Here is a 26,530-nt window from a genome sequence, read left to right on the forward strand (position 1 = left end):
TGAATGCGTACAACCTCAACTCATGTCGCTAGGGCAAACAAAATAATGCCATGTGACCTATGTATTCAATCAGAACTATACTAGAACTACTTCTATGTGAAATACTTACAATGAACAGCTTGCAGACAATCTACAGACCAAGAATTATTCATAGACATTATGCAGTGAATACTTAAATTTTTCTCTATTCTGTTAGCTCTTTGTAAGATGCTTTGGGGTAATTTGTAAGTGGAAAGGGGCTAGGGACTGAGGTCTGTGACTAGATCTACCCCAGAACGCTGCACCTGTATGGTGGCTTGCATCCTGTTGGGGACCAGGGCCCAAAGGTGTCAAATACCTTCTCTGAGACAAAATAGTCACTCAGCTCTATGTGCAGGTAACAATTCAAATGGTTTTGAATAGCTGCTTAATTTATTTCCTGGCAACCCTAGACTTTTTAGTATTACAAGGGTAAGGAGGTATCCTTAAATCACAGCTTAATTATAGGGAAAACAATCATTAATTAGAAAAAATGTTTTGGGTGTTATATAATTAAAAAGGGAATACTTAATCTCTGAAGCAGAATTCAAGCAGTTCTCTTTTGCATGGGCCTTTCCCATTCACGGTATCACTTTGTGTAACGCCAAGGAGATATGTTGTGACTGAAAAAGCAATTCACAAATATGGGTTCGTGAGCAACTAAAAGCTCTTTTGTGAACCTGACTTCTAGGGGTGAGAGAGCAGAAGTGTCTTCAAAATGTAGAAGTACAATCAGGGGAAAGGTCTACTGGATGGTGCCATGCGTTATATTAAAACTTGCCACTCAGATTTGAAACTTGCCTGCATTACCTGAATGCCATTTTTAATGAAATTATCCTAGTCTTACAGATCATTCATTTCTCTCTACAGCAAAATTCTCCTCTCCATTTGGCTATCATAAGTAATCATCTTCCTATAGTAAATAGCCTCTTGGATGCTAATCATGATATAAATGCCTTGAATCAGGTAAGCAAACTGAATCGGAGACTGAAAGAAGAGATTGTATTTTTTTTCTCTTTAAATACAAGTGTGTTGGTTTTACAAATCTCTTTATGAGGTCAAAGTACGAAAAGGGAAAAGAAAAGGTAGTTGCCTCCCACTTCTCATGAGTGTGTTATTCATTCCACATATTCTGCTGGTATTGTTTTAGAGTTGGATAGCAATATGATATATATTCAGAAAATGCTTTCATTAATTTCTGTTTGAATATTATATTTTATATTTAATACATTGCTAAAGTGTATTGCTCTTCTTGAACCAAAAGACAAACCCATCACAGCACTTATCAGCTAACTGAAAGAACATTTTATTTTCTCAAGAAAAAATGTAAGTCCTTTTTTCTTTTGAAGTAATCTTCTGAGGTGCATGTTAAATGAGGCAGAGCACAGATCAACGTCCAGAAATCAACCCTCAATCCAGTGCAGTGCCTGGAATTCCTAGGCAGCGACCTCAGCTCACCACAGGCCAGAACTCTCCTACCTCAACACAGATTCCAGTCTTTGGCCACACTGAGAGACCATTCAAAACAGCCCACAAATATCAGCCAGACGCTGTCTACAACTCTTGGGGCATATGGCAGTGGGCATAGCGGTAATACCACACACTGGGCCTCACATGCCGTGCCTCCAGATGTGGTTCAGTTCAGTTTACAGACCAAAGAGACAGCCTAGACAAATGTCTGTCACTATCCACCAGGATCAAAAAGTCCTTAGACTGGTGGAAAGACCAAGAAAATGTTTGTAAGGAGATCCCCTTCTCACAAACCTCCCTGTCGTTGTGTCTCACCACCAATACATCTCTCATAGGATGGGGCACGCATCTAAATGACCTCACAACATAAGGCATGTGGTCATCCAGGAAGATATCCCTCCACATCAACCTCCTCGAACTCAGGGCAGTCAGGAATGACTGCACCCATTTCCTCCCATTGATCAAGGGATCATACATGAGTCCTAACAGACAACATATTGTGTATTTACTACATAAATTGACAAGGGGGAGCAAGATCACCCTCCCTCTGTGCAGAGGCAATGAAACTATGGAATTGGTGTATCTCCCATGATGTCACTCTATCAGTGGCCTTCCGGGCACTTAAAACTTGATAGCAGACAATCTCAGTCACAAATTCCCACAGGATCATGAGTGGGAGATAAACCCTATGGTACTTCACGACCTATTCAGGTGGCGGGGGACTTGGACCACAGACTTGTTCACCACTTACCTGAACAAGAAATATCCATGTTACTACTCCATAACAGGGATGGGGCAACACTCTCTGGGCGATGCTCTCCTTCTCCCCAGGGACAGGGACCTTTTCTGTGCCTTCCCTCTGTTTCCCCTACTGGTGACAGTCCTATTACAAATGAAAAGAAAAGGAGCACACATCATACTGATTGCTCCTACTCGGCCAAGACAGCCTCAGGTACCCTTACCTGTCACAACTCACGATGTGCCTGCCGATCCCTCTCCAGTCCACTCCAGCCCTCCTCTTGCAGAACAGAGGACACATCCCACATCCCAGCCTGGGGATTCTTCGCCTCAAGGCATGGCACCTTCACGGTTCCAATGTAGAGAAAGCTCCTGCTCAAAGGAGGTACGAGAGGTATTACTACACAATAGAAAGACCTACAAAATCGGTCCAGGTTTCAGATTTGGTATACTTCCTATCAAATCTCCCCAACATATGCAACTCTTCCAAAGATCCTAGACTGTGTACTGACTCTAAAAAATTTGGGACTATCTCTGTTTCCTCAGAATCCACCTAGCGCTTACAACAGCCTTTCACTGCCAAGTCAGTGCTATCACACCCAACCACTAAACGATTCCTTAGGTGTATAGTAACCTTTTTCCCACAACCTGAACATCCTACCCGCATGTGGGACTTGAACTTGATATTGAAAGGCCTGACCTGACCTCCCTTCGAACCTATGGCTACCTACTCACTTACATACCTTTCAATGAAAATGACCTTCCTGATAGCAATCACATCAGCTAGGGGAATAGGAAAAATAGTGGCTCTGATGGCACATCCCCCCTACACCGTATTCTTTCAGGACTGGGTTATGCCTAGGCCACATCCAAAATTCATCGGCAAGGTAACCTCCCCATTCCATATGAATCGTCCAATTTTCTACCCCAAGCTTGACACCACCACCACTGTGACAACAGGGAGGCTATATTAAACACACTAGATGTCAGGAGAGCCCTAGCCTTTTACCTGGATAGGACAGAAGGTTTCAGGCAATCTCCTAAATTTTTCTTCTTTATTGCAGAAAGATCTAAGGGCTCAGCTATATCAACCCAGAGACCCTCCAAATGGGTTTCAAACTGCATAGACAATTCTATCAGATCCAAAAAGTACACCGCCAAGTAGTATTTGCCCACAGTCTGTATGGTCAGTCTCCTCATCTCTTCAAGAATGTCCCTATCTCAGAGATCTGTAGAGCGGCGACACGGGCATCAATCCGCACCTTCGCAGAACGTTGTGCGATCACTGGGGACTCTGCCTCCGATGCCATCCTCGCCTTCACAGTGCTGTCCTCTGTAACTGATGCAACTCTGAAGCCCCAGCCCTCCAGTGGTGGGCATTGCTCGGGAGTCACCTGCAGTGGACACTACTTGAAGAAGAAGTTACTCACCTTGTGCAGTAATGAAGGTTCTTCGAGATGTGTCCCCCTGTGGGTGCTCCACAACCCACTGTCCTCCCTTCTACTTCGGAGTCTTGTCAATGCTCTGCGGTAGAGAAGGAACTGAGGAAGGTTAGGCTGTGCATACTGGCTAGTCTCGTGGCAGGGCACGAGGAGAGACAGCGCATGTGCGGGCCTAACGGACACTGCTACCGAAGTTCTCTGATCAGCCCCGCAGGGATGCAAACACACCTAGAGTGGAGCACTCATAAGGGGACACATCTCAAAGAACCCTCGTTACTACATAAGTTGAGTAACTTCTTTAGAGACTCCCTTTGCTCTCTTCTTTGAAAGATTAATTGATAGTTTGATCATTCAGCTATTAGATGCCTTCATTCTGTTCAGGGTTTTCCATTCAAGTGCATGCTCATCACCATATACCTTTTGGATTTTAATTGTGTGTGTGTTATCTCCAAAGTGACACAAGTTTATTGCACTTTTTTATATTAATCCCTGCAGAGACAACAAACCCCTCTACACCTGGCAGCTGATCTTGGCAATGTGGAACTAGTGGAACTGTTGCTGAAGGCAGGCTGTGATCTCAAGATTGCCGATAAGGTATATTGCATTGTTCTTATGGCGCTGCAGTTATGTGATCATTGCTTTTGTGCACTTCTCTCTGAAGATGTGGAGGTCACTGTTTCCAAACATTCTCAGTATGACTAGACTATAGCTATTATGAAGAGAATTTTTTTAGTATTGTCTTGGGCTGCAACTTGCAGAGATCTGAATTTGCTTTAGTGAAAAGCTATTTGCGAGGTCAAATGTAATGAAATCCAGTGTGCTTAAAAACTATATCCACACAGCAAAGGCTTATTCTATTACGGGATTTATGTTACAGACCTTGCTATCAAAGAGCACTGATGGAAAAACACAAGACTAACAGGGCAGAATAACAGTTTGCAGATGTTATAGGTATCTGGAGCCAAGTTCAGGCTCCAGTACCAGGTTCCAGTAGAGGCATATGCTTCTCCATTAATTTCAGTGGAGTTGTGCCTACTTACATAGCTGATGCCGCAAGCCATGTCTTCATTACAGACTGCTTTGGGAAAACAGAGCCATAATTTGTAATAATTTGTATAAGCACCAAAACAGTCTATGGAAAAATACCATAGTAAGCAAAAAGCGCCAACTGTTTTCTTGACCGGTTATTAATTTTGTGATTCAGCTTGTGGCTGTAAGGCCCTGAAGTGTCTTAAGAGTATGTCCACACTGCAGGCTCTGCAGCGATTGATGCAGCAGGATCGATTGAGCGGGTCATGTAGACTTGCTCAGTCAATGGGAGGTGGGTGCTCTGGTTGACACCATTAGTCCACCTCCCTGAAAGGAGTAAGGCTGCGTCAACGGGAGGACGTCGCCTGTTGATGCAGTGCCATGTAGATGCCGCGGTACGTCCATGTAAAAATGTCGACATGGCATCTCCCGTCTACTGCCGGCGGCAATGTAGACCACCCTAAGCAAGCAAATTAAGCTCTTTAGTAGCTTTTAAAAAAAATAAGCATAGACAGAATTGTTGACGGTACAAGTTATTGCCTTACGTAAAGCTGCCCTGACTGATGTTTCAAACTGATGCAGATTGGCAAAAAAATAAAAAGCCGATTCTACAAAGCCACTTGTTCCTCATGAGAGAAGAGAGGGAGTGACTCAGAGGGAGGGGTAAAATGGCTAATATGTTCTGTAAGGCTGCAGTAAGGTACTAGTATGAGATGTAGTCTTCACATTTGATCAGCCTGTGGTCTGTCTACACTGAGCCAAGACTGGTGGTTCCCATACCAGGCTTAAACCAAAATGAAACACCATCCCTGACCCATGGCCATCCAGGCCTTCCCCACCTATTAGATCACAGTGCTTTAAAGGTATAGGTGAGAAGGCGAACACTGAAGATAAATATTTCATGCCCAGTTCAGCCTGAAATACCCAGAGCTTTCTGGGCCACATTACACCCTGAAGATTAGAGGTGCTCCTTGGTAGTGAGCTGCAGGGTGGTGTATAAGGAAGAGCCTCATAAATGCTCTCCCCTGCTGTACTACTGTTCTTGGGCAGTGGAGTATCGAGGAGGGATGGGGTAGGAGGGGGCCATGCCCCCGGGCACCGGCCGGGGGGTGGCACCGGCGGGGGATCTCGGAGGAGGAGCTGTCCCCCCGCTGCTGTCCCTGGCAGCTGTGCTGACTCCAGCTCAAGGCTCCTGCTGCGATGGGAGCAAACGTCTCCCGGCCCCTCCAACCCTGCGTTGGGTGCAACGAGGGAGTCGCGGGATCCCCGGCCGCGCAGGAGCCAGGCAGCCCCTCCGTCCTCCCTGCCGCTGGGTGACCCAGGGGCATCTGCCCCTGTCACTCCTGCTCCCTGCCACACCCAGAGCGGGGGAAGTAGGGAGAGTGGGAAACAGGCCCTCAGACCCCCTCCCACGGGGCGCTGCCACCGACGGGGGAGGAACGCAAATACAAGTATTGGCCCCCAGGCTCCGGAGATCCACTGGATCACCCAGCGGCAGGGAGGACGGAGGACCACTGTTCTTGGGATAGCAGCTTCCCTGTCTGTGGGCTGGACAGGGTAAATGGTTGGGGGCATTGGCAGGTATGGGGTTGTTTGGACTGGACTGGTTTGGAATGGGGGGAGTACAGGGCACACCCGTCCCTGCTCACCAGAGTGTGTTAGGGAGAAAGGAGCCTGCTTGGATTGACATTGTGTTGTTGCCAGGCCTCTCTCCCTTCCCACATCTCGCATTTCCAGGTTTTCTCCACTCTCCAGGTAGCACTAGAAAGGAGGTGACAGAGGATGCTCCTAGATGCCTCTTGTTGCTTCTTAGTTGCATAGAGGATGCTCCATTTGTACCCGTTTCTTTCTCCAGGCTCTTTAAAATTCTACCTTGTTTATTGGACTTCAAGAAGTTCTTTAAGGCCCTGTGTCTTTTGTCTTTCGCAGAATGCTTGCTCTCTCTGATGAGGATTTTGTGAGATATAAATTCCTGGGCTCCCCACATGATGCTCTCTAAAAACAGGCTAATTATAATGATCTTGACTGGAGCGGGGAGCTAGAATTCAGAAGGTATATATTAGAGAACTTTATAATAGCTAGAGAGTTAAAGTGCTTTGTAATTTAACTGCTTAGCCCTCTAATTAGAGGCTGATTTCTTTCAGTCCTAATGCTAAAGATCATCTAAACTCTTAATAGGTGGAAAATATCTAGAATAATTACGTCTAGGGCAGCAGCGCTCAGTGCAAATCCAATTACATAAAAGGATTACAGAGATAAGCCAGAAAAGTCACAGAAGCATTTACATGGCCTTCAACTGTTAGTAACAGAGATGTATTCAGATAGATTAGACGTATTCTGTGGCTGGAATGAAAGCAGTTGTCCTCAAGTGTTTTGGGTGGCTGCATCAGACATTGAGCACCACCTCCTAGTCAGGTGTGTATGCTTCAACCTGCCAAGGAGTCACTCCACACTCTCATCAAACAGCCCATGTCCTTTACAGGCGAAAGTACACAATAGTGAATGAGAGGTGAGCGGCAGCAGTGCACCAGGGTCCGGTACATAGGCTTGTCTTTATGCTAGAGGCGTCTCTTCCCTACCTTAGCAACCACAAATATCTGAAATGCTCTGTTGATCCGTTTGCAGGTGGCAAGCATGCACTGAACTAATGAACTTCAATTCATCTAGAGGAGCGAAGAATGTTAGTTACTATTGCTCTGAAGACCTAAAATTATACTGAAACTTTTTTTTTGTGCAAATGCTAAGTGAACAAAGGGCTCAGTAAACAGACTCTAGATTTCTGCTATTCTGTCCTTGTCACCTGTCTGTTGGACAACATGCTGTGACTCACTGTCTCTGCTTTCAGCAAGGAAAAACTGCGCTGGCTGTGGCATCCAGGAGCAACCATGCTCTCGTTGTTGATATGATTATTAAAGCAGAAAGGCATTACACCATGAAACAGGTACGAAACAGCTCTGTCTCCCCAAAGGGATCAGGTAGCTGAAGAATCAGATTCTAACCAGATTTAAAGCCCCTTCTGATTCAGCTGGTTTCCTCCTTGCCCATCGCTAAGTTTCACCCATCATTTACAAAACTCTTCTCAGAAGAGTGAGCTCAGGCTTGAAGAGTCCAGAGATCTAGTCCAGGTTTTGCCACTGAGTAGTTGCAAGGCCTTGGGCACAACCTTACCCTTCCCTTCGCTGCTCCAGGCACTAAAATATGGGAAAAAATGCAAAGTTCATATTGTGCCATGAAATCTCAGGAGCCAGGATGTTCCAGATCCATGCTGATCACCCCCCACATCTAAAATCAAACTCCACCTACCTAAAAAGAATAACAAAAGCATAACTGAGCTTCAGTTTAGTTCAGTGTGCTTCCCTCAACATTGCCCGCTGCCCAGCCTTCCTTTCTTGCCACTTGGCATCTGGAGTCTAGTGAAGCATTTCCCCTTGCTGAGGCCCACCAGAGGGAAGGTGAGTGTGTGGTGTCCACTGTATGTGTGCTAGGCTTCAGCATCTCTGCTTTGAATTTTCACATGCCTTAAGGGTTGGCTTTTTCATGGCCTAGGTTATCCTGCCTAATTCCCTATGGTATTGAATATTGGGAAGTAAGAAGCTGAGGAGTTATTTATTTGTGCTCTAGTTTAACAATCAATATAGCCTGCAGGGTGTCCCAGATGCCAGGGCGTGCACACATTCAGAGCAGAGGTGTAAGAGTCAGGTGCACACACACACAGCTGAGTCCGCAAAGCCCTATACCAATGGGGGAATTACCACAGCATAGAGAAGAGAGGCAGAAAAAGTAGCAAGTAAACGTTTTGGAAAGTGACAGATTGCATAGGTACAGGGGTGTCCCACTGAGAGGGTTGGGACCTCCATAGATTTTGGGTAAGAGTCTAAACCATTAGATGTGTATTGAGAGCGGACTTATGTCACTACTCACAATACACACACCCTGTCAGCGTATGGAGCTTCCTGTCTTTTGGCAGTGTTTGCTGGTTCTTAGCAGTTCCTTGGAAATGTAAATAGATTGAGAAAGGAATTCAGTTGCCTGCCTCCTTGTTATACTTCAGGGTGTAACTCAGCAATCCTGTCCCTGCTTTACCTCTGCCTATCATTGCTAAGCTACTACATAAATAACTTGTCTTTCCTTCGTACTTCCTGATCATTTGTGCTTCAGGGAACTAGTGCAGATAAAGCAGAGTTTTCGGGGAAAATAAATCCATGGACTGCACAGCTTAAGTGTCTGATTTGGTTTGGTGTAGCTGGAATTGTTGTCAGATACATTATTCTTCCTTTCAGCTTAAAACGGAACTGGAGGTCAAGCTGTTAATTCCTGAGAAAATACGACAACTGAGATAGTACTAAGGAATACTCCTGACCTTTTGTTATATTCACTTAACTGTCTGAGGAAAATAAAAGATGTTTAAGCAGATGTTGTTGTGAAACAGTTTAACAGATGTGAGGAAATAAAACGGTGGTGCTTCTACCACTTTATATGTTGCTAAGTATTTCAATACAGATGGGCAAGGGTGTTAGAGTAGCAAAAATATTACTATGATGGAACATAAGCTGCTAGGAAATAAACCAAGTGCTGTTGTGGTAGTATAACTATCCTGTTTTGAACTATTATTGTAGAATAACACTTTTATTAAAATTTCCTATAATCCTAAGCAGTACTTTGGATGGGTTAGACAGCTGGTGCTATTCACATGCTTAGATGCTTTGCTGAACTGGGGCCTTACTGGATATCTGCAATAGACGTACAGTTCTGGCCCACAGAATTCAGTGACAAAACTCCCTTGTTTATACCTCCCCGGCCATGCTTCCAGGATTTCCCACAGGTGCTCCTTCATCAGTGAGATCCTTAATGTAGTCAGGGCTCCAAGGACCCACTTTGTTCTAACCATATCACCTACCTCTATTGAGAGATGGGCTACATGTTGCTGTGGTTAAATTGCCAGCTGCCAGTGCATTGTTGGCACTATGTTGTTCCTCGCCAAGGAAGTTAAGCCATGGTAGCATTGGTGGGAAATCTGACAAAAAAGCCTAATGTAGACAGACCCTACAACATGTTTTTTCTGTCCACAAAGGTAAGGGAAGACATCTTATGGGGCTTAGCCACAATTCTGTTTAAACATGAACATTTCTGTAGCATAGACAGCACCCACCCACAAAAGCATATTAATAGTAAATCCATAGCAATAGTGCTAGTGAAAGCAGTATTTAATTTTACAAGTATTTTAACTCTTACAACAGGTCCTGTCCACTGTACAGTTAACTGTGCTCAGCCATGTTTTGAGACTAGTAGCAGTTTCCCTGAGCAGTGAGGAAAAGAGTCCCGTCCCGTCCCCAACTGTGGTAACAGGCTACTCTTTATTATGTCTACACTAAGAAAGTTACCTGTTGCTGACAGTGGGTGTCAAAGTATACAGCTGAACTTGGTTTAACTGCCAAGGTAATCACGTGCAAATGTTCACTGTTTCTGAATCTGTAGTTAAAATGTGTGCAGCTTATTTAACATTTTTGTTTTCTTTTTAGGAGTGTGTAGAAAGTAGTGCCGATGAGCCAGATTTTATCCTATCCTTCAAACAGGATCACAGTGCACAGACTAAGCAAATCCGTTCCTGCCTCTGGAATCTGGCTTACAATCAGTTAAAACCCCAAGAATGGAAGAAGCTGGCCCTATTCTGGAAATTTACAGATGAGCAAATTAAAGCTATTGAAGAACAGTGGACAGGTAATGAAATGCACTGATCGGGTATAGTAATATATAAATACATTATGTGAAGACAAGTCTACTGGGAGTTATAGTCAACTCTGTCCTGATTTTTGACCTGTGGGTTCACAGCTACATATTATTTCCCTGGTCAGATAGGGACATTTCACTCAACTCAAATTCATGCTTTTTTATCTGACCTTTTTTTAAAATTAATTTTAATTGTGAATTAAATAAATTTCATGTTACTGCATACTGTGAGACCTCACTCATGCACCCGCTTCATAATCTGCAGGAAACGTTGGCAGTATCTCCCTGTTTTTAGGAAAGAATCATACACGATTTCCACAGCACATTACAGCCTTCTTTGCTAGTACATCGTAGTGTATTCTCAAATTAAAACAAAACAAATTTATTGTAAGAACCATTAACTCTGATTTTTCCATTAGCTCGAGAGTGAAAACTAGTCTTTCACCTTTGGAAGTCTTAGGGCAGGTCTACATTACCGCTTGTTGATCTAACTTACATTGCTTAGAGGTATGAAAAAGACACCCCGAGTGACGCAAGTTTCAGCAACCTAAGCGCTGTCCACACCAGCACCTATGTCAGCAGCAAGACGCTCTCCCACCAGCATAGCTTCCGCCTTTCACGGAGGTGGAGTAATTATGCCGATGGGAGAGCACTTTCCTGTTGGCATGGAATATCTTCACCAGATGTACTGCAGTGGCACAGCTGTATTGGTGCAGCTGCACTTATGTGGCCCTAATCTTAGTTTCCATCTTGATTCTAGATCAGAAAGGAAATGAAAGTGCATGAGTAGAGTTAGAGAAACGTTGTACAAACCAGGATCTTTTACAAAAGCAGCTAGGATACACCAGGGTATTTTAAAAGTGTACAGCACAGACATGTATGTTATATATTGCATAGGAAAAAAAAGCTATAAGGAACATGGACACCGAATGCTGCTCATCTGGTTACATGGCATATTGCTGGCTCATCAGAATCCAGTCAAACATATATATGAAGATCTGGTGCATGTAGGATTTCAACAACTAGCTGGTAAGCTATTGTTTAATATACAGGACCAAGCTATGTGAAGGAGATGCTCCATAAGTGCAGTCCTGCTAAGGGGCAAGGCTCCTTACTAGATCCGTAGCTATGGGGATTTTGGCTTGACTGAGCAGGGGAAAACCATTAACATTACTTCAGGGTTTGGAAGTGGGGAGACAAGACTTGTTTTACAACAAACCCAGTTCCAATTTTAGTGGCATACCTGAGATGGGCAAAACTGTCCAGGTGTAGACCTGGGAAGGAGTAATGCTTGTCTAGTAAGAACATTTTCCCTTTTCTTTACAGAGAAAATCAGAGCTGAAAGGAGCACTGAGATGGATTCCAGGAAATGTGCTGTTTCATGAACTCTTCAACAGAAGCTGGTGTAGGCTATGAAATGCATTCTATATGGAAAGTCGTTTTTAAACTCTTTCCACAAGAGATCATATTTGCAAAATGTAGCTTCCCTGCTAAGAAGTTTTCAAAGCTCTTAATTTACAGGTTTAGTGCTAGAAATCAAACCTCTACACCTGAGTTATTAATTTGGTTAGTTCCATCCTCTTGTCTTTTTCTGACACTTCACCCCTGTAAGAATTTACAGAATTTTTTATGGGAGAGAATGACTAAAACAATTACAGTAACATTAATTTGCGACCATCCTGCCAAGTGATCTACAATGTCTGTATGTGACTTACAATAATTCCATATTGGAACTGCACTTTACTTACATTTCATATCAAACACAAACTAATTTGTCAGTTTTCTAGCTGACAGGAACTACATTTAATAAGTGATGATTATGTGGATAAATAATCAATACCTTCACCATAAATTGGCCAGCACCCCCTCTAATGTGAGATTAGCCCATTTTAAAGTAAATTGCCAAGAAGAAACTGATTCCTGATTGACTGTGGCTTTTTCTTGTTTATCTAATGACGTGATTTGGGTAGATATTTATTCTTAAACATTTTTTGATTACACAGGACAAAAATACAAGAGACACCATAGGCAGCCATCTCATGATAGGAATAAGATTATCCAACAAAAGGACACAACCCTATGTACTCATGACTCACCTTCGCTGTAAATGGAAAACAGCTATTGGATTCAACAGTAATTTTTTTTCTAAAAACAAAGCTTTGCTTGTTTGGGAATGAATATTTTCCTGTAATAGTTGGTGGTAGTTTCTCCCTCTAATGAAAGCCTGAAATGTTTGTCATGAGTTTCATTTGGTTGTTTTAATCAACAAACAAACACATGGTTCTGGCAGAAGATGCCTGACATTCATTTAAAATAGCTGATAATTTTTTCATTTATTAACTTCTAAAGGTAAAATTGAAATTTTATTCTTTTCTATTTGCACTCGTCTGGAAAAAAATTCTCCTCCAACAAGCCTGACGATTGCTTTGATAAAGGTGGTAATAAAACAAATTCTGAACTAACAGCATTCTGCAGTCCCACTGACAAGGCATTGCACCTGTGCAGGAGAGCAGGACTAGGTTCCCTTTCTCTAACCTGTTAGACTAATAGTGTCTGTGTTGTAATATGAGCTTAAACAATCAGTTGGTTTGGACTTAAAAAGGGAAAGAACCCCAGTACTGATCATGAAAGTGGCTAGGAGGCTGCTATACTAAATCATTTTTTCTTGTAATAGCTTGGATCCATGTTTGCTAAAAATTTGTGTTCAGACTCTTTCCCTGGCATTAATCCCCACACCTAATTTCGTATCTGTTAAGATACTACAAAGAATCTTAAGTCTCTTATGTGAGTGAAACCCAGTCAGTGATTTTTTGTAATTAAATCTACTTGTAATTAACATTTTATATAAAAACCCCAGACAAACATCTATTTTGATCCTTTATTAAAAACCACATTAAACAGCTTCCTTAAATAAAATATACATGTAATAAAATAGGTTCTCTCAAATAGGCATAGCTTGCACTTACAGAGAACAACACTGTAAAGTCAAATTGCTATTTTTTTCCTCACTACATTTGAGTATGTCTACAATTGTGATTTTTAAAAGGTAAAAACATGATGTATCCTTGAGCCTTGCTACATCAGTGTGGAAACATTGAGAAGAGCTTTAAACTGAAACTTGGTAAAACTCTCCACCTGGAAGGAAAAATTCAAGCATTTCAAAATATTCATTAGTCCACAACTTTTATTGACTGAATATTAGTATGAGCCTGGCTCTGAGGCATTCGTCCACTGTGTCCAGTAGGTCTCATACTCGTGGCACCAGAAACATGGTGCACAGTTCGAGGGTATTTAGCAGCAGTGGCTTGAGATATAGTTTGCTGAAAAATAAAAGATACATCTTAATATGAACATTTAAAAAGGTACTCCTAGAAAAATGAATTCCCTATTGTTAGTTGGAATATAGTGAACCTGCACAGAGAAGAAAGAGCCAATGATAGATGGAGGGAAAGAGGGGTCTCTGACCTCATTTTCTCTTAGCCCTTGGCCATTCATCACCATCTATGCTTTAATTCTTTTTAAAATAAAAGTTTGCTCTTAACTGGGTAAATAGACACTTTTAATAAACAGTGCAGACAATAGTGTTAAGTGTCTATAATTAATTTCAAAAAAGATCAGGCTGTTTAACTCAAGCCCCTGGGTTAAGTTATTCTGTTGTGGTCCTAATTAGTTTCAGCAACATGCCTTCAAAGTTAGAATAATTTGCTCTCTTCCCTTGTCCCTTTTTCAACTCCTTTTCCAGGTGCAAGCCATCTGATATTTAACATCTACAAAAATTCGTCTTCAGTCTAATAGTTCAAGTCTGTCTAGCCATACAATCTACATCCAGTCCTCTCCTTCAGAAAAATAAAGTTAACAGTAGGCCTCAGGAGCCCCAGGGCATAGCCACTAGTGCTTACAAACTTGTATCTTTCCCAAAAGCCCATGGACAAGAAGTCTTGCCACATGCCAGAAGGTTAAATCCAGGCTCTGGTGGACCAAAGGAGTTGGAAAACGAATGCAGAGTTGAGGAAGTGCTCTGTTGACAACCCCAGCTGTTTAAATCAAGGGAGCTCAGATATGTCTGCTGATTAGTCATGGCAGTATCACCCAAGAAGGCAGGTGGTCTTTCATGTAACCAGACCCAAACCACTTAGGACTTCACAGGTTAAAGCTAACATCTTCAGCTAGATTTCTCCTTCATATACATCTCAAGTGACCAAAGGCACTTGCCCTGATGGTGCCCTAATAAGCTGTACAAAAGACTTAATGGTCTCTTTATGCTAATAAAGCCACCGCTCAAACCCATCTTTCCTTGGTGTATATTGGCTGTCCAATATCATTTAGTATATTCACCATCACACAACATACTACATAGGAAAGATATGGGGAAGGGGGAAGTAGGAATCAAGTACAATAAGAAGTAGGTTCAACTCTCACTTTGTTGTCATTCACACAGTTATTTGGTTAGGGGCATGACAATAAAATGATACACGCTTCAAGCTTGTCAGTCCATCCTGTCACAACTGCTTTCATATTTCTCACTCATTAAATCAAGTTCATACACAAGTTCTAGTTCCACAATGACTGAGGAAGCACTGCTTCCTAAAAGCTATTTAACCTCACTTGTGCAGAGGGGACTGACAGTAGCAAATGTACAACAACCCAAGGAAGGCTTCTAAATCTCCCAAAGTTATTCTTACAACCAGAAAAGGAAATGGGGATAGAGTTTAAGTGGGATTATTCATTTCCTCCCCTCATCATTTTGATGAAAGGCTTTGTTGTTAGGACACACACCCAACAGAATACTGCTTATTTACTGTAAGAGCATTCACACATACCTGTGAAAACAGAAAGATGAGACCCCGACCCTGAAGCGCTTTTAAACTATTAGTAGACCTGGTGTAACATGGCAGTTATTACCATAATATCAATTGGATTTACCTGAGTGACCGGATGATGCTTTTCTACAACAACTGAACTCATGGGTGGTGAGACTCCCATTACAGCTAAACTACTAGAAATTCTGTTCTTTTGTCCCAAATCAGATCGTCCTGTGATTCGAGCAGTGATTGTTCTTCCTGCTTTCTGTTGAGCAGATGTCACTACTCTTGCCACAGGCTACAAATAAACAAGACACACTAGTTAGTAGAGATGCTTACACACACTATTTATAATGCACCAGGCAGCTGCTTTGGTTTATTAAGCTACATGTATGAATATATGGGTACTGTAGGTAAACTAGAATCCATAATGGTATAGAAACTTTGAGATTCTATACAGTGGGCACAATTAAAAATTGGGTATTTATTACCTGCAGTTACATTTACCATGGTATTTCCCATTCTAAATAGAGGCAATACTACATTTACCATGATAAGTGGAAGTATTGTGATGTGGTTAATGACCATTGTGCTGAAGTGTAGCAAACTTCAGTCATGAAAAGGCCCTCTTTATCTGCTATTTTGACAAATCTAGCAGTATGGAACAATTGTAGCTTTGCTTTCTGGCTGCAAGCTACTGACAGCTGTGTGGGCACCCACATCACCCCAGCAGGGTCCTTGAATCAATAATATACCAGGCACCAAAAAAGGTTACACAGAATGAAACTGAGGCTCTACAATTTTTCAATCTTCCATCCTTCCCCAGAGACAGTAGTGGCAGCAAACTGTCAGATGGGAAAAAGAGGGAGCTTAGCAACAGATAGGTGGAGGAGGAAGAGAAACAAAAAGAACTTGGTTAGAAGAACAGATTTCAACTAGGTAAGCTGAAAAGCGAGGCATATTTGTTTAAAAAAAAAAAAACCCAAACAACCTTTCAACTGTTGAAATTTTAATTGCTCATGATGTGCTGTATATAATTTTGCAAACTTTTCCTCTCATATCATCCCCATTTTGTTTCCTAACCCCACACATTCTTTTTCCTAAAAGACTTCCCCATTTTTAACTTCACTTAATATACACATAATCCATTTAAAATGAACTGGTGCATTTTAAATTTTCTCCCCATGCCTTTACCTAAACTCTTGGACAAACTCCTCTACTTCATACTTCTATATGTTACCCCAAATACTCACAATAAGTAAGGATCCAAGCCAGACTTTAGTATGCCTACAAAGACTTGAAATATTAATCCATTAATTCTAGTTTGTTACCAATTTTTGAGTTGATGTAATGCCAGATCCTACAGCTGCACTAGCGACTATTACTGGAGAATCTGATTCTAATCTGGTCTGAGAAGGACTTGCGTGGCCCAGATGGGATGAGAACTGTAAATAAATCAAAGGATTTATAGAGGAATGAGAATTGTAGTTTGGATCATACTTAATCCTTTACTGAAAATGCAGTTTTACTATTTGATTAGTCTGATACTTCAATTAGCTGCTGAATTCTGTTTCTTTACAGATTCTATACCTATAAAACTAAAAAGAGGCACAGTCAACTTAAAAACCAACACATTGTCAGAAAGTTATGTACCTATAGAGATCAGAGTAATATCCAAGATTCTGTAACAAAGATCAGAAGAAAAAAAATGGTGACTTTTTCAGTTTGGTTATTTTGTGTGTTGTCAATTTCACTGTTTATCCTGCTTGGACAGATCTTTAATAAAATGGGAAAATGTGACTGTAAAATAATCACAAATTCTCAATGTGACCTAGGTGCAGATGTAGTACCTGAAACTATTAACAACTCAGGTTTTGAAAATGAATAGATTCTGAAAATTAGCTTTTAAGTTAATGTAAATTCTATTTCTCAAACTCAAGAAAGTTCAGATATTTTTCCAAACAAGTCTCAACAATGGTTTTCCACAAAGGTATCTTGGAAAGCAGATTCTGCTTAAGATAGTGAGTGACCTTCTTTGTCTTAAATTACTAGTTTACAAAATGTTCTACTTTACCAAAAAAAAAAAAAAAAAAAAATAGAACTTTCGGGGGGGAGAGACGGGAAGACATAGCAACCATAATCCAACAACCATGTGCATATAATGTTTTATATTATATTTATATTATAGTACATGCTGTTATATCTAATTACTTATGTCTCCAATCAATGTAACCAAGTTTTAAAAAGAAGCTATTTGTAAATTATCCAAGTGCAAAAACAGTAAAAGTTCTCTCAATGCATGACTGAGATTCTGTTTGTTCTTTGGAAAAAAGGGATTCCTAAATAACTTAGTGACTGCACTTTTTCTAACAACACATTTTTTAATTCTATTACTGCTACAATACTTACAATTTCCTCTTGTGGAACAGTGGCTGCTGTTGGAGGTGGTGGGGAGGGAGGATCAAACTGGGAAGGAGGCAGCCTTCCAGTGGCACTAGTACCAGGATCTTCTCTCCTATTTACTGGATCTATTAGAAATACAGATTAAAGCAAATCAGCACAGAACCTAGTAAACCAATGAAGCAAGCCCTAAGGCAAAAAAGATGAGTCACAATAAAACCTCTCTGTTCCTTTGGGATTTGTGTATAATCAAAAGGATTAGTCTATTATTACATAGGATTTTATTTAGCTCTCCTGTATTTGAACTCCTCTCTCAGAAGCTTGCATAGAACATGGGCCTGATCCTCTGTTACACCCCAACCCATGGTGCTGGTCAGGTGGTGCAAATAGGTAGGATTCTGGACATCACTTGCCAATAGAGAATACCCTAGGCAGAGGGGCTCCTACAATAGGTGCCCCTCCCTAGCCTTGGTTTAGGGATCATGGCAGCAAAAGGAGGTAGCGTGTTGGAGTCCTGGTATAAGATCACTTAGGGACACTACATCAGCAGAGTAAGTAACTAAGGCCTGGTCTTCACTGACCGGGAAATTCGGTGGCAGTCTACTCTATGTAGCTTGCATCTCTCCCGCTGACTTCCTAACGTCTACTTATCACTGCATCTTCACTACGCTGTGCTGATGGGAAATGCCCTCCTGTTGGTGCAGCATTCCTCTTTTTCTGGGGCTGGATTTATTCAATCAGCTTCCGGATCGATTGAGCAGGTCTTCACTTCCACTCAATCCATCCTGAAGAATCGATCTGATGTCAGAGAAGACATACCCTAACTTGCATGAGAATTGGCCTGCTACAGATTTATGGAAACAACCAGCTCCAAACACTCCCCACCTCCTGCACAAAGCAGAAGTCAGACACAGAGGCAATGTCTTCACTGACGACCGCAAATTGATTTCTCTGGATCGACTGAGCAGTCGGTGAAGACCCACTCAGTTGACCCAGAAATCGACGTATTAAGACCACCTTCTCAAGTGGCGTAGTGCTGCGTCGTGCACAGTGCAGTGAAGACGGAGCGCAGAACAGAAGCAGAGAAGTCGATGGGAGTTACGCAAGTTTTTTTGAGTAGCTTGTGTAACTCCGGTCGACTGACGCCGAATCTCAGAGGTAAGTGTAGACAAGCCCAGAGAGAATTGAATCCAATACCTTTTCCAAACACTTTTTGTTCTTTTCTTTTGGAACATGCAGTTTCTTTAATAGAGCAAGCAGGGTTATGTTTTTTTAAAATGTACTCCCTTGCCCTCTCTAAAAGCAGATTCATAAAGCTTAAATTCTCACTATTGGTAGTGCTAGGATAGATATTTTGGTCATTCTATAAACTACAGGGATCCCATGTGGTAGTTAAATTTTCATCGCTCCAAGTTTTAGAATAACCTAAAATTACTACTTTAATCTTCTGCTATATATATTCATTTACTGATGCTTTAGTTGAAACTTGTATTTTTTTTTTAGAAAAAACAACAGTCAATAAGCAGGAAATTTCAGTTTACAATAATCATTATTGATGTCAGAAGGAATGAAAATATACGATGATTACTTTTTGCATTTATTTTAAGATATAAAAGGGCCAGTGTATGCCCACAGAACGAGTGTATACAAGTTACAAATATAACCTAAGAAGTGTTTTTAGTAATGACATGCATGAGTCCAGATGCTGTAAATTTTTTTCTTCAAAGTATAAAACTTGGATGGATTCTCAGCCCTATATCCATCAGACCTGAGTGCCATGCATCCATTTGGGGGGAGGGGGAGAGGGAGGAGAGAGATATGAAGGAGAGTTTGAATTAGACATTTTTAAAAAGTTGTTTCCTAAAATCTAATGAGAGGTGGCCATAATCTGCTTTCAGACACACACTCTCGCACTGGTCTTCCTACTAGTCTTCAAACAGGAGTTGTGCAAACATAACTGATCACTGATTTTGGCCTATGGTCTTTGAAGCTTTTCAAGTCATAGATTATAGAAGGGACCATTGTAATCATCTAGTCTGCCCTTCTAAAGGAATATGGTGTGACAGGGTCAGACTAGATGGCTACTGGAGAGTGCTAGAAGGCCAATATATCAGCCCCAGGCTTAGCAAGTCCCTTTTCCCCTGGTAGCTGAGCAGAGGTTACTCTGGGTTAATTAACACACCTGGAGTCAATCAAGGCCCCTCCAGAGAAAGCATGTGGCTGGATTGTGAGAGTGAGGCAAGCTACCAGTGAGTGTGTGAGCAGGCAAGACACTGTCAAGAGTCATGAGGGTTTAGGAGAAGGAGCAGAAACGCTGGCAGAAGAGAACCCTGCAGGTACAAAGACTGGGGGAGGGAAAAACCTTGCCCAAAGAGGTCAAAGGACCTTTCTCAGCCCTGGAGGCCTAAGGGAAGAGACCCTGCCAGAAGGGGAAGATAGAGCTGGACATTTGGTTTGGCACTACCATGCCCAGTGGGACTGTCAGGGGTCAAGAGCCTTCTCTGGCAAGGAGGCCAGGAAGGGCCCCTGTCCGAGCAGGGTACGGACATTAAGTCAAGGGGCACAGGGAAGTAACCTAGGGAAGCTAGCAGCTTTCCTGAAGCCACAATGTGAGGCTGCTACTTGTAGGGTCCTTGGGTTGGAGCCGAGAATGGGACCGGGCCCCCGCACCTCTATGGCCATTCACTGCAGGGGCAAGAGCCCCAGCAAAGAGGCAAGGGCCTGTGAGAACCAGACACAGGACCGGGACCCAGCAGGGAGTGGCCATCTTAGAGAGGCTGTATTACCCTCTCCCACCATTAGAGGGTGGAACACTAAGGGGTGAAGCAGTTCACTGACCTATCACTAGAAGGAAGTGGTGGACTCACTGAGGTAGAGGAAGAGCTTTGCCACAATGGTCATCTCTAATGTTATTCTGCCACTCCCTACTTCTATGTAGAGCTTCTGCCTAGAGTGTTCTCCAGCCCCTTTTGGCCTCGCCTCCTGCTACAGCTTTAAAGAAGCTCTCTCACCTCACAGGCATGTAAATGTATAAATACCCTCTCACTAATGATTGGGAGACCCCCTGAACTACAAAATTCTGTAAAACAGCAAGTAAACAAATGTTAATGCATCACAGAAGTTTAGTTTCTTCATTTATGACAATTAATTTGGTTTTAATCATGAGAACAGTAAATAAAGAATACACTCAAGTGAAAGGAGCATGAAACATTAATGCTGAGAAGTGAGAGAGTAAGTAATTTTTTCTTTCTTTTTGGGGAACTGTGATTACAGGTGCTTTACTATTATCGCAGATATTCAAAAGAATGTGAAGTAGTTTAAGGCTCCTCCAAATTCTAAACTTAGGGATTGTCTACACAACTGTGCACTGACTGATCTGTCGGTGTACACTACAAGTTCCACAGTGTGCTTTAACTGAGTACTAAAAAAAATGCTATGTTAAAATACACTCAGACCCTGCTGGTGTGCACTAAAAGTTCCTTAGTGCAGTTTAACATAGTAGCATTATTTTTAGTACCATGTTAAAGCCCACTAAGGAACTTTTAGTGTGCACCAGCAGGGCCTACATGGACCAATTAGTGCACAACACTTCAGAGCGCTTTAAATATCATCCGCCGCATAGTGCACATTGCTATACCATGTAGACAAGCTCTTGTTCTGGTAGGGAATGTTTTCTAGCTTCCAATGTTTAGGTTAGGTTTTGTTTTTAATTAATCCACTACCCTGTTAACTAATTAATACACACAGTTTGAGTGTGAGTGGCCCAAAATTTTCTTGGTTCTGCTGCCGAAGAAGCAGCAATCCAAGTAGGGAGTTCAAGTTAAACCCTATTCCACGAATTCTGTTTACAGCTGTGACGGTAATGAAGACAGTGAGTGCAGGAAAGGTAATGCTAGCTTGTATTCTAAAAGGTAAAAAAAGCTTGCTAAATATTAGGAAAAGAGAAGTGTTACTGTTAAGTGTTCAAGAGAGAGAGTCTTTCTACTGTTCTGTAACAAAGCTAAAAGTTGAAGTACCTGGCATGACCCGTAAACTTTTATTCTCAAGTTCCACAACTGCAAAAACAACTTTATTACAATATAAACCAGCTAAAAAGATATAAAAGATTTAAATATCTGCGGTTCCAATTAGTAACCTCATTTGGAGTAGTCAATTATTTAAATTGTGCTTTAAAAATAAAGAAAAAAATCTAACAAAGTATAGTCTATTTTCGTACCAATACAGAGCATTCATGCTGGCTACCCACTGTACAGTAACCTCTAATTAGCTCCCTGAGATACTGAAAACCCAGTATAGTGGGTACTATTATCCACTACATACTCCTAATCAAATGGTAACTGAGGCAGAAACCGCCACCCCACTCCTTGCTATTTTTTCCTTATTTGTTATATCACATCTCCATTTAGACTATAAGCTGTTTGAAGCAGCGACTGGGTCTTTGTTAATTTCTGTAAAGGTAAGAGCACATTTTTGTACACTCAAATACAATTACTAATAATTGGCTTTGATTAGTGACACTACATGTCTAAGAGTCTTTAGCACCCTGAAGCACAAATGACTGAGATCAGAAAGAAGGGGAAAGAGCTGGCTGGAGAAACTATATCCTCCACACTATCACTAAAGATGTGCTATATTCTCAAAGCCTGCAATACTTTGCTGAAGAATCAGCCAGTTACATGGTTATTTGTTACTTACACCTCTCTAGTAGACAGCTTATTTACATATTCAGAGCATTTTTTTAAGCATGTAATAAAAATGGTCCCATGATAAGTCTGGTGTTGTCATACTCCGATTTACATCCCCAAATTAAAACAGGAGTATCACTTAAAAATAAAGAGTAAACCAGTCAGAATGGCGCTGTGTGAGCAATGTCATGCAGGGATACATTTTCACGTTTCTTTTAATACTAACCATGGTCTGTCCTACTTTCTTTGCCCTGAAACATGGTCATTGCCTCCAGATTCAGTGCACACACACCACGCATAAAGGCTTTCTTCATGGTGTCTTCATACTGTTCCCTTTCACTATGCAGTCTCAGGATGTCAGCTTTTGCCTCTTCCAGAGCAATATTTAACTACAATAAGGAGAGAAAAACCAAAGAATTTTATACATCTGTGAATACACAAAATCACCATATTATTCATTTAGCTTTAAAAAGTCATTTAACTAATTTCTCAGTGTAATATTTTTCCTCTAACTCTTTGGTGTTTTAGAAATAAGATTAAGTATAGATCTCTCAAACGCAATTCTTCAGATGCCTCAGGACTAGAGTACATACGTAGCAAGGATGGAAACAGACCGCTACCATACCCAAAACAGACTAATGACTGCATAGTCCAGTATTCTGTCCCCAACCACGATTAAAACAAGGCAGTTCCAGGTCAAATCCTTGTAATACACTTAACTGTGCTATACAATACTGTGGTGTGGCAGGGAAAACATATCAAACTTCTTCCTGACCCCACCTAGAGATCAGTCTAATTGTTCCTTGTCATTTTATCTTTGCTCCTAATAATATGACTCCAGGTATTATTCTTATTAGCATGAAAGGCCATACTTTCATCAACTTCCTTAACTGCATCCCCAAATACATCTATCATTCTTACAGCCATTTGCAAAACATGAGGTCTGTACTGGTTAAGCACAGACTAAGTTATACATCCACAAAGCAATGGACTGATACATTTTCAAAATTAACTGTTTTTGGGCAGGATTTTCAAAAATATTTAAGTGACTTAGGAACACAAGTCCTCTGACTGTGCTTTTTAATTTCTTTTTAAATTGTAACAATCTTGAAAAGTAATATTACAGTGGTCCAATGTGTGATTAGCAACCTTAGCTTAAATTTTCACACATCTTCATTATGAACTTGAGAGTTGTAGGAGAAAAATTCTTTATCAACTTTTAATAGAAAACCAGTTATAATTCATACTGAATAAACCGAAATCTTTGTAAGACTCGCTCATTCACAATAATAATCTTGCATTTCTATAGGACCTTCTGTGAGAGACTTTACAAAACATCCCAGAAAACTTTACAAAGCATTAAGACTTACAAACACCAATGTTAAGTAGGTGTATGTCACTCCTTTTTTGCAGACATATGGAGCCAACAGATAAATTAAGTGACTCATCTAATTTCACACATAGGTTCCAATTTTCCTTTCTAGCATAAGTGTCAAGTAGCTTCATTTATATTGGTATACAACTAGCATAAGTGGTAGGTGACTCAGGTCTAAAAAGTTGGAGTCTACAGCAGAGCTACCTACAGAACCGAGATCTTCTTATTCTCAGTCCTGCAATTGTTACAGGTTTCATGGCACTCTGAAGAAAAATCAATATATATTTTTTTAAATGTTTGTTTAGTAAGAGGCACTTTAAAGGGGGGGAAAAAACAAAAAACTCCGTACCTCCGCAATTTTAGCTTCATAATCCTTGGAAAGCTGAACACAGACTTCCTCAGCCCTGGACTGACAGGCTTTTGCGACTTTCTCTTTCCATCTTGCTTCACTAAGAGAGCGCCAAGCTGCCCAAACCTTCTTCATCAAAGCTATCTGGAACTGTCTGTCCGCCAGTTTATTTGCATATGCCTTAAATAGTAAAATATTACCAAATTATACATTTCCTATTTCTTTAATGAGCACTATGATCATTAAAGAGAAAGTGGTTGATTGTTTTGTGACATTAAATGTATTATAGCATAATAGATTATGTGAAATATTGTAATTTATGCTTTCTGTTTAAATATATTGTAGCTAGCACACCACCACACATACTGCTGCCGCTTAAGAAGTGCAACGTACTTGTATGGAGTTACTGCAACAACTGTATGGCATCTGCAGTCACAATGGTAGCTGGAGATTCACATATACCAGATGTCATTTTTAAAATCAAGTTTTATTAGAGAGAGAGCATGAGCTTTGAACACTTAAAAGAATTGTGCCTTTTTAAAATATAATTTTGATTCTTTTTAAAGTACCTGACACTCAAAATATTTTCTAAAATGGTAACAGTAGATCCACTTAACGAGTCCATCGGTGAGATTAAAACAAGATGAACAAGCTGAAGAAAGGCTGAGTAGTCAAAGGATGCCTAAACCACCCCAGATACTAGCACTCTAGGTGGGAAGCGAGAAGAGAGAAAATGCTTCTCCCTTCCAGCACCCAGAGGGATTTTGTGTGATGAGGATCTTCAGACTTCTCAGACACCATCCAAAACCTTATTGAAAAACAAAGCACACAAACAGAGTCCAGGGACATCATTCTGTCCTTACTGCCAGCTTGGGGAAACAGGGGTCTGGGCATTAACCCTGGACAGTGAGACCCTTCACCTTTAACATCAGTAATTGACTAGTAGGTTTAGTTAGCTGACTATCAGAACTTCCCAGATCTGTGTGAGTGCAGCTGACAGATGTTTTAGGGCTAAGGAAAAAGTAAGGAGACACAAAATGTAGGGGAGGGTAGAACAACCATATAGATCTTAGTTGCGAAACTAGCACCAGAATCAAATGGTGGTAAGTAATGTATTTTTCACATTTCACATAAAAGCAATGGCTTCTGCGATAGGATTTTAGAGTGAACACTTTTTTGTGCTCCTGAAGATACTAGGAATAGACCATCCTTACTAATTGTACATGGTAGTTCACTATCAGCATAGCCTTCTAATTAGTGATAAAAAGGGCACCATTTTTATTCACTTTTTCCTTCCCTAACTAAGCATTTCCAAATGTACCTGGTAATGGTCTCTTTTGAATTGATGCTCTTGATCTTATTCAATTTTTTTGTCATTTACATTAAAATAGAAAAGCTGTCATTTCTTTTGATTTTAATAAGAGCTGCAGTAACTCTGACCCTTTTGAGTTCAAAGGCTTATCTACCATCACATCTTCCGTTTTTCACACGTACCTCCTGTCTGGCCTCCACGTGCTGAATCCGCCACCGTGTAAATTTTTTCATTAACTCTATCCTCTCCTTTTGCTTGTCTATCGCATGGGTCAAGTTAGTAATTACCTGCCAAAATATTTATTAACAGAAGATTTGGATAAATATTTTTATTACTTTTGGAGAATGAATAGACGTTTAGTACCTGAATGGTTATTTATCATTTAAAAAAAATACTTCTAACAAGCTTTCTACTCTGTCTTTTCCTTAATATGTCAAGTGGAACAACAATAATTTTAAGGTCAAATCAGAACTAAAATTAACTCAACTTCATTATTCAATGACATTGCTCACTCAAGGAAGTTTTTACCCTTTGTATCTTTTATCAAAATTCAATTGTTAGTTCCCCCCACATCTGCAAATTATGTCATGAATGCTACATTGTGGCATCATTGAATTAAAAGCAAGCAAAGATTCAGATGACTATAAAAACTTTTACTTACTCACCAAAACAACTCAGCAAATCAGAAATGTCATTTGTATTACTGAAAGTTTGACTTAGTGGGGCACAGATTCCTAATGTGACATTCAGAAAAACTGCTGGTCTTTAGACAGTTTTACAACAGCCCAGCCAAAGTTAGTCGGTATGCTGAAAAACTGCTAAGAACTAAAAATCAAACTAAGAACTACTGTTCTTTATTCAACGAGATCATCTTGTGAAGCATCTGATGCTGATATATTAGAAATTAGATTTTTGTTAGACGCAACATGGTCTAGTAGACTGAACATGCAACTGGACGTCAGGAAGTCCAGAATTCTAGTTCTGGAATTGACACTGACTTGCTATGTAGGCTTGGGTAAGTGTCACTTATCCAGTTTTCAAATGTAACCACTAACTTTGGTTACATTTGTTTCTGTATACTCAAATGACATACCTAGGAGTCTGAGACACTGAACACTCAAAACTCATTGGAAGTAATGGAGGTTCAGTGACTGAAAACTAGGCTCAAGGTGTCACAAACTAT

The 26,530-nt window shown here is 40.9% G+C and overlaps 2 protein-coding genes across 6 annotated transcripts in view; one reads left to right on the top strand and one right to left on the bottom strand.

Moving 5' to 3' along the window:
- Window positions 1–13,167, top strand: part of POLK (DNA polymerase kappa) — an 84,726-nt gene extending 71,559 nt beyond the window's left edge. The window contains exons 23-28 of the mRNA XM_067569092.1: window positions 889–984; window positions 4,164–4,262; window positions 7,543–7,638; window positions 10,217–10,415; window positions 11,322–11,453; window positions 11,751–13,167. Of these exons, the coding sequence (XP_067425193.1) occupies window positions 889–984; window positions 4,164–4,262; window positions 7,543–7,638; window positions 10,217–10,415; window positions 11,322–11,453; window positions 11,751–11,809 (681 nt within the window). The 3' untranslated portion in view covers window positions 11,810–13,167. The remainder of the gene's footprint in view (window positions 1–888; window positions 985–4,163; window positions 4,263–7,542; window positions 7,639–10,216; window positions 10,416–11,321; window positions 11,454–11,750) is intronic.
- Window positions 13,168–13,288: 121 nt separating this feature from the next.
- Window positions 13,289–26,530, bottom strand: part of POC5 (POC5 centriolar protein) — a 47,029-nt gene continuing 33,787 nt past the window's right edge. For 4 of the 5 annotated variants that reach the window (XM_067569097.1, XM_067569096.1, XM_067569094.1 and 1 more), the window contains 7 exons: window positions 25,530–25,634; window positions 24,036–24,215; window positions 22,538–22,700; window positions 17,636–17,754; window positions 16,558–16,671; window positions 15,348–15,524; window positions 13,289–13,744 (listed from right to left, as the gene is read on the bottom strand). In XM_067569097.1, the coding sequence (XP_067425198.1) occupies window positions 13,595–13,744; window positions 15,348–15,524; window positions 16,558–16,671; window positions 17,636–17,754; window positions 22,538–22,700; window positions 24,036–24,215; window positions 25,530–25,634 (1,008 nt within the window). In that variant the 3' untranslated portion in view covers window positions 13,289–13,594. The remainder of the gene's footprint in view (window positions 13,745–15,347; window positions 15,525–16,557; window positions 16,672–17,635; window positions 17,755–22,537; window positions 22,701–24,035; window positions 24,216–25,529; window positions 25,635–26,530) is intronic. The other variant, XM_067569095.1, reaches the window with a different exon arrangement.

Source organism: Emydura macquarii, unplaced genomic scaffold (assembly GCF_026122565.2).
Source record: "Emydura macquarii macquarii isolate MOO-44397 ecotype Brisbane River unplaced genomic scaffold, CSIRO-AGI_Emac_v2 contig_2897, whole genome shotgun sequence".
NCBI classification, from domain to species: Eukaryota; Metazoa; Chordata; order Testudines; family Chelidae; genus Emydura; species Emydura macquarii.